This window comes from Ascaphus truei, chromosome 1 (assembly GCF_040206685.1).
Source record: "Ascaphus truei isolate aAscTru1 chromosome 1, aAscTru1.hap1, whole genome shotgun sequence".
NCBI classification, from domain to species: domain Eukaryota; kingdom Metazoa; phylum Chordata; class Amphibia; order Anura; family Ascaphidae; genus Ascaphus; species Ascaphus truei.
The window spans coordinates 318,505,457-318,518,519 of NC_134483.1; the positions used below are offsets into that span (position 1 = coordinate 318,505,457).

The following is a 13,063-nucleotide window of genomic DNA, read 5'->3' on the forward strand; positions in this document are numbered from 1 at the left end:
TTGGCTGCTTAGTTTTAATTTGAGGAGCGCTTGTGTAATCTCCTCTTCAGATACTGGGAAAATTTGAAAAATGTGAGCAGTGTTGGGAGAGGGTGGGGCTATAGGGGTTCTCACAGAATGAGGTTCATGTTTGCGGTTTGTGTTGCGTTCCGCTAATAAGTTAGTAGCACACCCCACAAAGTAATCATTGAATGCATTTGCAATGTCAGTGGGGTTTGTCAGAGTAATATCCTCCTTAGTGATATTACTTGGTTGTTGATAGTTAGAAGGCTGGAATATATTGTTGATAACCTTCCAGAAGTTAGCTGGGTTTGATGTATTCTGGTGAAGATTGTCAGAGTAATATTGTGCTTTTGCATGTCTTGTTTGCCTTGTGCACATGTTCCGCAGGCATCTGTAGTTATTATGATCATTGGTAGTATTTGTAGCTTTTTCACAAGGCATCCCTGAAATGGAAGAGTGCTATAAGGTCAGTTGTCACCCACGGTCGGTGGGTCCCCGTACTCATATTCTGCATAGTGGAGCATGGGTATCACAGAGTTTTAAGAACTCGGATTGGAAATAGTCGAGCGCAGAATCAGGGTCAGGAATTAAGTCAGTTCTGTACAAAGGGCAGTTGGTACGGTCAGCCCGAAACTGTTGTGGGATAAAGTTTCCAAATGTTCTAGTGAGGAGAACTTTAGGGCTTAATTGGGGTGGTTTGATTTTCCTTACACAGTAATCCATTTCAGCGGTGTGCAAAGTGGGGGGCGTGCCGAGATTCGCTGCAGGGGGCGCGGGTTTACATAGGCCCTGCGCGCTTCCCAAAGGCATTTAAATTAATGCCGGGGGAGCTGCAGGGCCTCTGTAAACTTACTTACCTTGATTCAGACGCTGCTGGTGACGCGTCGCAATGGCAACGCGGCGTCAAATGACGCATCGGGGTAATGTGACGTCACGTTGCCATGACAACGTGACGTCATGACACCAGGACGTCTGAATCAAGGTAGGGGGGGGGCGTGAGGAGAGGGGGAAGGCCAGCAGGGGGCCACGGGGAAAAGATTGCGCTCCCCTGCTCTAATACATGGCCACTGAAAATGTCAGGAAGGATGCCAGAGGATTGTATTCTGCTGGGATTTGAGGAGAGAATCCAGTCTAGCAAGGAGTGGTTGTGAGATTTCAGGTTTGTCCGTGTGGGTTGGGATTAAGTGACTTGAGTTGTATCTGGATTTTGTTGTTTTTAGGGTCGAGCCAATAGTAGTTGAAATCCCCAAGAACTAGCAGCTCACTCATCTCATTCAGAGAGGAAATGGGGCCTAGAAGCTGGGTGATATCAGTCAGGGACTGTAGAGGGGCTTCAGGGAGGCGGTAGATGCTAGCAATCGGGACAGGATTCTCAGCATTTTGTACATCGTGTGAGTTACAGCATTTCAGCTCAGTAAAAATCAGTTTTCTGTAACAATAAAGGAAAATAATCATGAAGGAATACCAATCATATTTATAAGCGAGCGGCTGGTTCAGTATTTCATATTTTGTCGGAACTAGGGGAAAAAGAATAAATGAAAGTATCATTACACTTAGCTTGTTTTTTAACAAGTGTGTGTGTTTGTGTGTGTGTGTGTACGTTAGTGTCTCTGTGTGTCTGGTGCAGGTCAGGTTCTGTGAGTGTTGTGCAGATCAATCTGTGTGCGTGTGAGATTGTTGTGCTTGTCAGTGTCTATGTGTCTGTCCAGGTCTGTCCGAGTGAGTGTTTGTGTGTGTGTGTTCTGTGTGTCTTCAAAGCAAAAAATCAAATTATTAAGAATATTGTTTACTGTGGTGACAGACATGAAGATCATTGTCCAAAATAGCAGTGTGCTACCTTGGTATCAAAGATGAAAGTTATTTAGGAGAGCACGTTGCTATTTTATTTTATTCTTTTCAAATGAGTTTGCGCTAAATGTAAAACCGAACAAACTATTTGAAGTTTGCATTTTGAGGATTTTTTGTTTGTTTGAGCATGTCAAGGTCATTGTAAAGTAAACATTTAAAACAAAAAATAAATGTTTTGCATTTGCAAGGGAGAAGAATGGAAGGATTAAAAAGATATGACTCAACGGGTGTCATTGGAGTAGCCGAGGAAGCCAATTACGTGCAGTCTCCTGGGTCAAGGTAAGTGGCATCCAATACCTTACCAATGCCTTAACAATGCCTTACCAATGCCTTACCAATGCCTTACCAATGCCTTAACAATGCCTTACCAATGCCTTAACAATGCCTTACCAATGCCTTAACAATGCCTTACCAATGCCTTAACAATGCCTTACCAATGCCTTAACAATGCCTTACCAATGCCTTAACAATGCCTTACCAATGCCTTAACAATGCCTTAACAATGCCTTAACAATGCCTTACCAATGCCTTAACAATGCCTTACCAATGCCTTAACAATGCCTTACCAATGCCTTAACAATGCCTTACCAATGCCTTAACAATGCCTTACCAATGCCTTAACAATGCCTTAACAATGCCTTACCAATGCCTTAACAATGCCTTACCAATGCCTTAACAATGCCTTACCAATGCCTTAACAATGCCTTACCAATGCCTTACCAATGCCTTACCAATGCTCTTCATGCAGACCGAGCAAGAGATGCTCTTAATGAGCTTTTCATGTGTTCTGTTGCAGCCAACATTAAAGGAGCAGCCCTGCCTAGAACCAAAGGGAATTTAGGGCAGTGGCATGTTAATTAGGTTACATGTACAGTAGTTGGTTCACCTTGAAAAAATATATATGTGGATAATTTTATAAGCATTTACAGTTTTAAAGGTAAACAAAAGTTCTGGAGAGTTTCCACAATTTGTATCTTTCTGTGAATTGTTACTGTAGCTTTCTTCCTTTTGTTTGCAATGTAATTAGGGTATCATGATTAGTCAAATATGCTCGAATCTGGCGTGCCATATACATATAAAATGCATATAAAATGTCCCTAAAATAGAAATAAGTCAAATAGGTGTTTTAAGGGTGAATAAATCTATATATGGAAGCCAATTACACAATTGGGTTGCTTGCATTTTTTTTTTGACCCACTACATTGAAGTGCCTTTTTTTAATCTTTAAAACCCTATTTTACAACAGAAAAAGAGTCATATGAAGCAATGCACAGTCTGCATTTGTATAACAGTAGCTTGTTTTTTCGACCTTATTGCATAGAAAGTGTAAAGGACTTCCTAAATGTCCTCCTCTTTTTGTTGTGGTGTCTTCAGAGGTATCAAACAACACACAGAACACCAGCAAGCTCTTTTTGGGATCCCCTGAGCCCCCACAAAATATATATGTATATAAGTGTCAAAAAGGAGAGCTACTGAGCGTGGCAAATGTACTGTATACAACAAGCGACAGAGAAGCCCAATGCTACATCCAATATAACAAAAATACACAGTAAAATACTTATATATTCTCTTGAAAAAGGGTCATTTAGTTTAACCCTTTGGCCAAAGCAGAGGTATACCTGATTGAGTGACTTATCGCCCTAACCATCACGAATAGTGATGGTTAGGCAATATGTCTCACTGGATATTGAGTGGACTGAATGACAACAAAGAGAGAGACAATGTAACTATTACTGAGATAAGGAATGTAAACCAATACACAGAAATACAACGGAAACCAGGATTCATTCGTTTGGCAGCTAGTTTAATTTTTTTTAATATAACATTTTAGAATAAGTAGGAAACTACGGACGTGTAGAAGATGTAGGAACAACAATATAAGCCTAGTCTAGTGAGTAATGTCCCAGGAATGCAGTCTCTACACATCTCACTCCATTTGCTGGTTATTTCGGGGCAGGTTGGGTAAAACAGTTCAGCTTAACAAATGCTTGCATGTTCAAATCACATTCCAAGTTCAGCAAAAAAATAATGGGAACAGAGGGGGGAAAAATGAAATGAGAAACAGAGGCTTACATCACACGCAGTGTAGTCCCAGTGCCAGAAAAAGAGATAATAGGGACGGTACTGTCAGTTTTCATGTTGCTTTTGAGGTGCTGCGCCCTGGTTTTGATGTAAGCTACATTTGCCCTGCATCTCCACCCATAAATAAAGCCCACATCGGCATTTTTCCTGAGGCTCTTACTATGTTATTTAGATGGATGATTACCTGCCTGTTTATGTATTTTCTGACCTGCAACTTGAGTGTTTATAGTAGAACTTGGCATGGCTTGCGAAACTTGCAGCTGGAGCTATTGTAAAATAAAAGAACTGAGGTCAGTGCATATGAGGAAAGTAGCCTGGCAAGCACAGGCATTTTTAAGTTTAAGACCAAGCTGTATATTCAGTATTCTAAAATCTTGCTATTACTTGCAAAGAGCTGCTTGTGGCCAAATGGCATGAACCTCTTAGTAAGTACAATGATAGAATTCCATGAAAACAGTGCTGAAGAAATGGCTTAGTAGTAAGAACACTGCCACTGAAATGGGGGAACCTACTGGAATTCCACTGTTAGTTCTGCTTCTGACCTCGGGCAAGTCACTTTATATGGCTTTGCTAAATGCACCAAAAATGAGATTGCAAGCTCTTTGGGGGAAGGCACTTGTTGTGCCTGCAAAATTCTATGTGCATGGGCTGCTTCTTATTATTAACAACAGCATGGCTTTCTTCCCCCACTTTTAACTCAACAGTCAGCAATATGAAACCCCACCAGACGGAGCCTATATTGGTCAAGAAATGCGAAAACGGCAAGAAGAAGACATGATCCAAATGCAGTCCAGGATGGCTTTGAAACAGTCGCGGCTAAACCTTTACTCAAGTGACATGCATCGGGCATCTATGTTGGACATTACTAGGGATCCTCTAAGAGAGATGGAAACGGCTATGACACAAAGAAAACTGAGGGTAATTATGTCTGGACTCTACATTTAGGGACTTTTATGCTGACTGTTCAACCTTTAGAGGGCCCTGTTAATATATATGTTATGTCACAGGATCCTGTACTCCAAGGGCCCTTTTGATGTACGTCAGGCACATTCTTCCCCCACGCTCCTGTGCAGCCGGCAGAGCTTTAATGCAGCCTTTTCTAGCTGCATCAGACCATCTGCACTCCCTTTCCCTCCTCCTGTGGCGTGAGGGGTATTAGACTGATTGTTGGTGGGGGCACTACTTTTACATTTACACCTTGTATGCTCCGCCACCAGAGTCCTAACTTGTATGTCCCTGAGTTCTGGTGAGGAGGCAATCGTTGTTATTTAGCAGGCAGAAATCCTCAGAGCAGCTTCCTACACTGCCTCGTGCTGGGTCCCACGCTCCACTGTGTCTCCGCACAACAGAGATCAGTCATCACAGTTTTCAACAAACATTCTCGGCTATAATTTATTGGGGGGATTTGTTTTACCTTGCTAACGATGGTGGGCAGCTTTTGCATTCGGCCCTGAAAAAAAATCAATCTTGAAGAGCTTTAAGCATTTTTGCAAATTTGTGGCGATTTGCCATAACAATATGTACACCATTACATGTCTGGTATCAGTGTTGTCAGCGGTCCCAGGGTGATAACATTCAGCATTCATTTCCATGATCACACGGAGCTTGTGAGAAGAATTTTGATGCTAAGTTCAAAGTGTGCATTTATGAAAAAATATACATTTTATTTGTTTTGTAGAAAGATGTGTTATCCGTGTTTAAATTTATTGAGGCATGTACTTTCAGAAAATATATACTTTCAAGATTATATTTTTACGCTAGAGGGTACTGTAGTTTTGCCATTCCAATGATGGCAGGAACTTGTGCATTTTGCCCTAAAAACTCTAGGCACGAAGAGCCTTACGCAATCTTGATTACTTTGGGGTCTGTATTGGCCCAAACAGTATCTAAACCTAACATATCTGGCTGGCATCAATATACAGAGGAGATCTATGGCAATAAGTGTCTAGTAGGTGTCAGGGCTTCAGGTATGAAAATGCAGGTTCTCTGTCATTATGAGTTAGCTTTGACCATCTGGATGTATAAGACCTTGTGCAAACAATCCAGGAAAAGCATCCCACTACCTGTGATTTGGACCCAGAATGCTGTGGCCAGGCTGATAACTAACCAGACTCGTTCATGTCATATGACACCTGTTCTCCGTTCTCCGCAGTGGCTGTCTGTAAAATTACGAATTTATTTCAAGATTGGCTTGTTGACATTCAAACACTACATTCAAACACTACATTCAAACACTACATTCAAACACTACATTCAAACACTACATTCAAACACTACATGACCAGGGTCCTAGCTATCTGTAAGAGCTTCTAGTTCCCTACACTCCCTTTTGATCACTTCCATCTGCTGATAAAGGACACCTAACAGTTCCTAGATGAGACTTACAGTAACTTCCTTTGGGGCCCAAGCATTTTAGCCACACTGCTCCCACTTTTCGAACAGTCTGCCTCGTACAGTTCGAGAGGCCTCCTCTCTGGAAATATAAAATAAAATCAGGCTCAAGACCTAACTGTTTACCCAGGCATTTAATTAATGAACCACAATCTGTCCAGCATGGTCTTGTTTATAACCTTAAATGTTTTCTTTTCCCCTTTTTGTGACTGTGAAGCGCTTTGAGTCCCATTGGGAGAAAAGCGCTATATAAATGAAGTTGTTGTTATTATTGTTACATTATGTATTTACTTCCTTGATTACACTAAGCTGGTATGAGAAATGTTAATGCAAAATCTGAAGTTAGTAATCTTGATATTCTTCTCACAAATGTATATTTTTCAGCAAAGATTTCCAACCACAAATATTTGTGGGGAAAACATGCTACCAATGTTTGAATTCATTGCGGCATGTAGTTACAGAAAATGGGGTTATTTTATGCCAGAGGGTAGTTTGCCTTGTTAATACCTTGCAAATTAGAGGTCTTTATTGCATAGAAATGTGTGCCCACCTATACTGTACATATCTGGTATCAGTGTAAGCAGAAGACACAAGGAAATAACATTTAGCATTCATTTTAACGAAACCATTGAATTTGTTGGATATATCTGGGACAATATTAAGAAAGTACAATATTTTTCATAAATATGACATTATATCTTGGCCACGTGTTATGCAGATTATCTATTCAAGATAGGAACAGATGAAAAACTGAACTTGTGCTGAAAACAATGATATCTCGTTTTCATAGGTACATAGAAAGTCTGTCATAGGAATCATAGTTAACCAAATGAATAGAAAAATGTTGCTTGGCCATGTACATGGCAAATACCTTTGCCAACGAAAAGTTCAAATAAGGAGAAAAATAATGGCAAAGAATCTAAATAGTTTTGTGTTCAGTCATTTAGCCATTTGTATTGAATAATGATGCATATATCCTACACATTATGTTTATTGTTTAACTCTTTAAGAGAAGGACTTGCAGAAGTGGCTCAGTGAGTAAAGTCACTGATTTGAAAATAACAACACTGAGGTTAAAGCCTTGTTCAATTCCTAATATCAGCTCCTTGTGACCTTGGGCAAGTCACTTTATCTCCCTGTGACTCAGGCACCAAAAGCATAGACAGTAAGGTCTACAGGGCAGGGAATTGCACTATGCAAGAAACAACCTGTTTTTATATATGTTTTTCTTATTCAAAATCTGCACCTTCCTATTTTATCATTCTGCAAATCTATTCATAAGGTGCCATAATTAATTATTTATAATATACACTCCACCCTTGCTGGTGCACCACCCTTAGGAATATGCATGCAGAGCATCTTGCATGTTGATTATACGTTGGCTTAGCTTCTTGGAGCAAGCGTCAATAAAAAGAACAAGTTCATTCTGTGTGTGGGATTAATTGTGTTCTATAAAAGAAAAACAAACTCTGTATGGAACTTGTTTTTTGTTTTTCAATTGAGGCTTTCAAGACTGGTTAGAGGAGATGAGCCCAGGTTGGTGCTAATACAGCACCATGAATATTATAGGAGTTATGTGTTAAAGGGGGGGGGGGACTTCTCAATATTTCTGAAGGGAACTTAATCTTTGATAAATCTGCTACTTCCATTGTTTTGCTCTAGTTGTTCATCCGGGAAACTTTCTTTCATAACCTCTTATATTGAAAGACTATAGTGGTGGTTCATAGAGTCAATACATACTTGCAATAGTTTTGCACAGGCCTGGCTTCACTTACTTTTTCTATAAGGAGCATTGTTTCTTGCAAAGGTGGAAGTATCGTGTTAGTCAATAGAAAATATAATAATGTGTAGGGAATACAAATACTTAGATACACATTTACTGTGCAAGGTGTTAGCTTAGCCGCAGGGGTCTGCAACCTCTCGGAAGAAGAGCCATTTTATAAAAAAATTATTTCTCCAAAATATTCAGAGAGCCGCAACAAATTCATGAATATTACACCTTCACAAACACATACATATACTGTACACAAACTAGTAGGTATATTCTGTATAAGCATTAACATACGACAAAATATGTGGGGGAATAAAATGCATCTCACAATAAGTCCATTTCTTTCTCTGCAAAACATTGTCATTTACAAATACACCATACCTACATACACTACCCTCCCCAAAAAACATATACAGGACCCTTCCCCCCAAAATATATCATACATTTTAAGTTATGGTGGGTGAAAAAGGCGACAGAAAACCTCCACCGTTAGCATATAGCCAATAAAGAATATCACTTGTGAGCACATTCACCTGTCTTAGACAGGTCTGCAATCCGGCCTTTCAACCATTATCACCTCGCATACAGTGCTCCCACTGCAGCAAGGGATTCTGGGAGATGGCAGGCAAAAGGTGACACATTGTGTGCTCATTTGCATGTCATCTCCCAGAATCCCTTGCTCCAGTGGGAGCACTGTATGCGAGGTGATAATGGTTGAAAGGCAGGGTTGCAGACCTGTCTAAGATATGTGAATCTGCTCACAAGTGATATTCTTTATTGGCTATATATATATCTGCTAATAGAAATCTTCGGGCCCCCCCATCTTCGCCTTGTAATCCCACATCTCACCCCCCGCCCCCTCTCATTAAACCCCACACCACACGTGCCTGTCAGGGGAACACCTTCCTTCTATCAGTCTGCAGCAAGATGCCTGAACAGGCACCTCCACGGACACTTTCCAGCAGGCAACCTCTGCGGATCAGGCCAGATTAGCTTTGCTGGCAGGATAGTGAGGGAGAGACAGCAGCTGGGGTTCGGCAACCTGCAGAGAGCCGGAAGTAGTAGCAGAAAGAGCCGACCCCTGGCTTAGACTAAGACAAAACAAAAGGTCAGGAAAGCATTGTTTATGTACACAGTCCATGCAAATGAACAAATTGGTGAAACATTTGCGGGAAGGCTATTTGTCACATGCGTGTCAGAAACGGTACACTTCACGATTTGTTTTCGTGTGGATATTAGTGATACCATTATTCACCAGCTTTTTGTTTTGCAAAGCTTGCACAAAGTTTGGTGTGAAGGTGCTCTCTAAGATATTTGTATGTCGTGGGGGCAAAGTTACATATATTCTCCATTTTTTTTAAACCAGACACAAATGTCTACAATTCACCAATTTTGTATAACTGCGTAAAGATTTGCCCATCTTAAGTGGAAAAATATCTGTGTAACTAATCCCATGGAGAGTGGTTGAATGCCATGAAAAAGTTAATTGGCCTAATTTCATGAAATCTTAAACAGTGGGGGCAAAACTCTTTGGACCCAGTTTTAGAAATATTTATATTACTTATGCAAAAATAAGGAGAATAGACCCCTTCTCATTTAAAGAATAAATGGAGATGGGAAAAAATTGTACTATTTTCATAGTTTGTAAAAAAATTTAAAAAAAAAAGATTATTTTTACATAAAGGACCCTCCCTAGTCTAATCACAGTTCAATCACCGAATCTGCTGTCATTGAGCATTACTTGGTACTGACTGGGTTAAACTGACTGTGATGTGTCAATTTAGTAGTAACTTAATGACAGCTAAGACTTTCGACCTTAGCAACCTTGTGTCTTTACACATAAACACCTCTCCTCCTTAGCACTAGTCCCATACATTGTTATACATTATAAATGATTGCACAACATTTTGCTAATCTGTTGTAGTACTTGAAGTACTTGAAGATGAAGTAAAGTGACAGCACATCTCTACATAGCTAGTTCTCTTCTTAAAGCAGCAAATCGTGAAATCTTATATGTTTTGTTTTTTTAAATAAATCAGTTCTGTAGTATTAGATAATAGTGACTGTTCGTTTTTTTTATTTTTATTTGAATCTTAATGCCATTTTAATGAGTTTTAAAGCATCCTTTTAATCTGGCAGTGTTGTCCAAGCCATAGAGATCACATCTCGAAATACCAATACCCTGGAGGAAAAAATAAATAAAGACTGTAACTGATAAAGCAGACAGGGGCAAAAAGAGATTCGTCCACAGAAATACAGATGAGATAACCAAATATTCATGTTTTGAATGCTTTGTCATGTTTTGGTTGCTGTCTTGATGAACTTGCATGCATTATACGAGTGTGTGTGTTTGTGTGTGTGTGTGTATGTGTATATATATATATATGTGTATATATATATATATATATATATATAAATGTAAATACAACTGTATGCTCATCTGCATGTCTTAGGCAGGTCTGCAACCCCGCCTTTCCCCATTATCACCCAGCACACAGCACTTCCACTGCAGCAAGGGATTCTGGGAAATGACATGCAAATGAGCACACAGTGTCACTTTTTGCTTCAAAAACCATTTTTAACATGGTTCCATATATATATATAATATATATATATATATATATATATATATATATATATATATATGTGTGTGTGTATGTGTGTATATGTATATATATATACACAGTTGTGTGGAAAAGAAAGTACACCCTCTTTGAATTTATTTTTGTTAAATAAATCATGATACGGTGTAATATGTCATGTGTTGTTTTTCATCTAAGGTTGTATTTACCTAATTTTTAGACCTGCTAAGATGATTGTTATGTCCTGATATGTATAACCATAGAATTCAACGAGGGTGTACTTTCTTTTTCACATAACTGTGTATATATATATATATATTATATATATATGGAAAAAAAAGGGTCGTGGACCTAAGTGGCCGCAGATCTAACAGGGTCAGTTAGTATTCAAAGGGTTAATACCTCTCGTTTATAGTTGAATTGGCTAGTTACAGTTTTTTGTACTAAATACTGTATTTGGATTATTGTTGGGAGTTGCGCTGTATGTTTCTTGTATAATATATATATATATATATGTATATGTATATATCATCACAAGCCTTCCTAAGGAGCAAGGCTCTCCGGTCTATTTCATCCTCCCATCTAACTTTTGTTCATTGTCTTGGTCTTTTAATCTCTCTTGGAATCCAGTCGTGTATCATCTTTGTCCAACAATGGTCATTTCTTCTTGCGATATGTCTAGCACACTGCCATTTTAATTTCTTCACCCTTGTGATGATGTAACAGACTTTTTTGTTTGGTTTTGAAACCCATTCATTCTTTTTCCTGTCTCTTCGGATAATACCCAGCATACATCTCTCCATGCTTCTGAATTATATTCGCATTTAGAGTCCAAGTTTCACATCCATACATGAGCACGGGCAGAATACACTGTTAGAAAACTTTCCTCTTGAGGGACAGTGGAAGAATCCCTTGAAATATTGTCTTGGTTCTTCAAAATGCGCTCCATCCCATCTTCATTCTCCTATTGATCTAATTCAAAAGGTTTCCACCCATTTTTATTTCCGGCCAAGGTAGACATAGTTTTCGACTTCTAGTTCTATTCCATTTATTTAGATCTTTGCAGACAACATTTGTTGAACATCACTTTGGTCTTGTTGATATTCATACCGCGGTCCACATTATTACTTGCTTCAGTGAGGTCTCCAATTTGTTGCTGGAGATCTTCTGGACTTGTAGCACAAATAACAATGTCATCTGCAAATCGTAGGTGACTCGCTTGATTTTGATTTCTTTTTCTCCCCTAAACTAAAGTCTTAAACAATTCTGCAAGTGTTGATGTGAAAAGCTTTGGTGGCATAGTGTCTCCCTGCCGCACTCCCTTGCTGATTGATCCTAATCTTTTTTGTATCTTCATGTATTATAATGGTTGATGTGGCATTCTCCTAAATGTTCTTTAATAAATCAATATTCGCTTCTTCAACACTTTGTCTTCTTAATGCATCTAAGACCAATGAGGTGTAGCCAGAATCAAATGTCTTTTTGTAATCAAATAATCCTAAACTGAGCGTTACTGTTGATCTTATGCATAACTTTGGGAAATAACTTCTTGCACGACTTGGATGTTGTTCATTGTGTTGTATCCAGTGCAAAATCCCACTTGTTCTCTAGGCTGGGCTCTGTTGGAGCGGATTAGTGAGTATCTTCATAAAAGTCTTGTAAGTGATTTGAAGTAGACTGATTGGTCTGTAGTTCTTGAGGTCTTCTTTTGCCTCCTTTCTTGTGGATGAGGATAACTATGGCAATATTCCATTGTTCTAGAATTTTCCTCTTCTTCAAGCAGCATGTAAAGAGTTTTGCAAGGATTTTCTCTACTTCCCCGGAAGGACGCATGGTACATCATTGCTGGTTTCTTTATGTTTGTCCTCTGCTGGATTATACCCTGTATTACCTGTGTTTCCGTACAATCTTATGTAGTCCTCAATCCTCTCTTTGATAAATGCACCCTCTTTCATTGTCGATTTATCGTCTTGTCTGTGCAATGATTTGTTACTTCACAACCATAAGTCGTTGCTTTGTCTTCTTTAAGCTTGTGCTATCTTCAATAGTTTTCTTCACCATATCACAGTTACATTTTCTTATGTCTTTAGTTATAGTTTGCGGATGGTCTCGCACAGCTCTGCATATTCAATTCTTATTCTTGCATCCTGGGATTGCTCCATTTCTTGCAATCTCCTCATTAATTGTGTTGTCTCAGATATTTTCTTATTTTTGTTTTTGTTATTGATTTCTCCATTTTATCTGCTTTTTCAACTATAACCTTCTTCATAATTGTTTGTTAGCTATTATACTTAGCTACTGAATGGTACTAGGGGGTATGAAGTTTATCTATTCATATCTGTAAACAGAAGGCGATATTTGCCATTTTTGATGATATAAAATATGA

General features: G+C 39.0%; 1 protein-coding gene across 9 annotated transcripts in view; it reads left to right on the forward strand.

Annotated features, from left to right (window-relative positions):
• The window catches only part of PTPN13 (protein tyrosine phosphatase non-receptor type 13), a 285,427-nt gene that overhangs the window by 166,114 nt on the left and 106,250 nt on the right, over positions 1-13,063 (forward strand). For all 9 annotated transcript variants that reach the window (XM_075605884.1, XM_075605865.1, XM_075605874.1 and 6 more), the window contains 2 exons: positions 2,040-2,130; positions 4,638-4,851. In XM_075605884.1, coding sequence (XP_075461999.1) covers positions 2,040-2,130; positions 4,638-4,851 — 305 coding nt within the window. The remainder of the gene's footprint in view (positions 1-2,039; positions 2,131-4,637; positions 4,852-13,063) is intronic.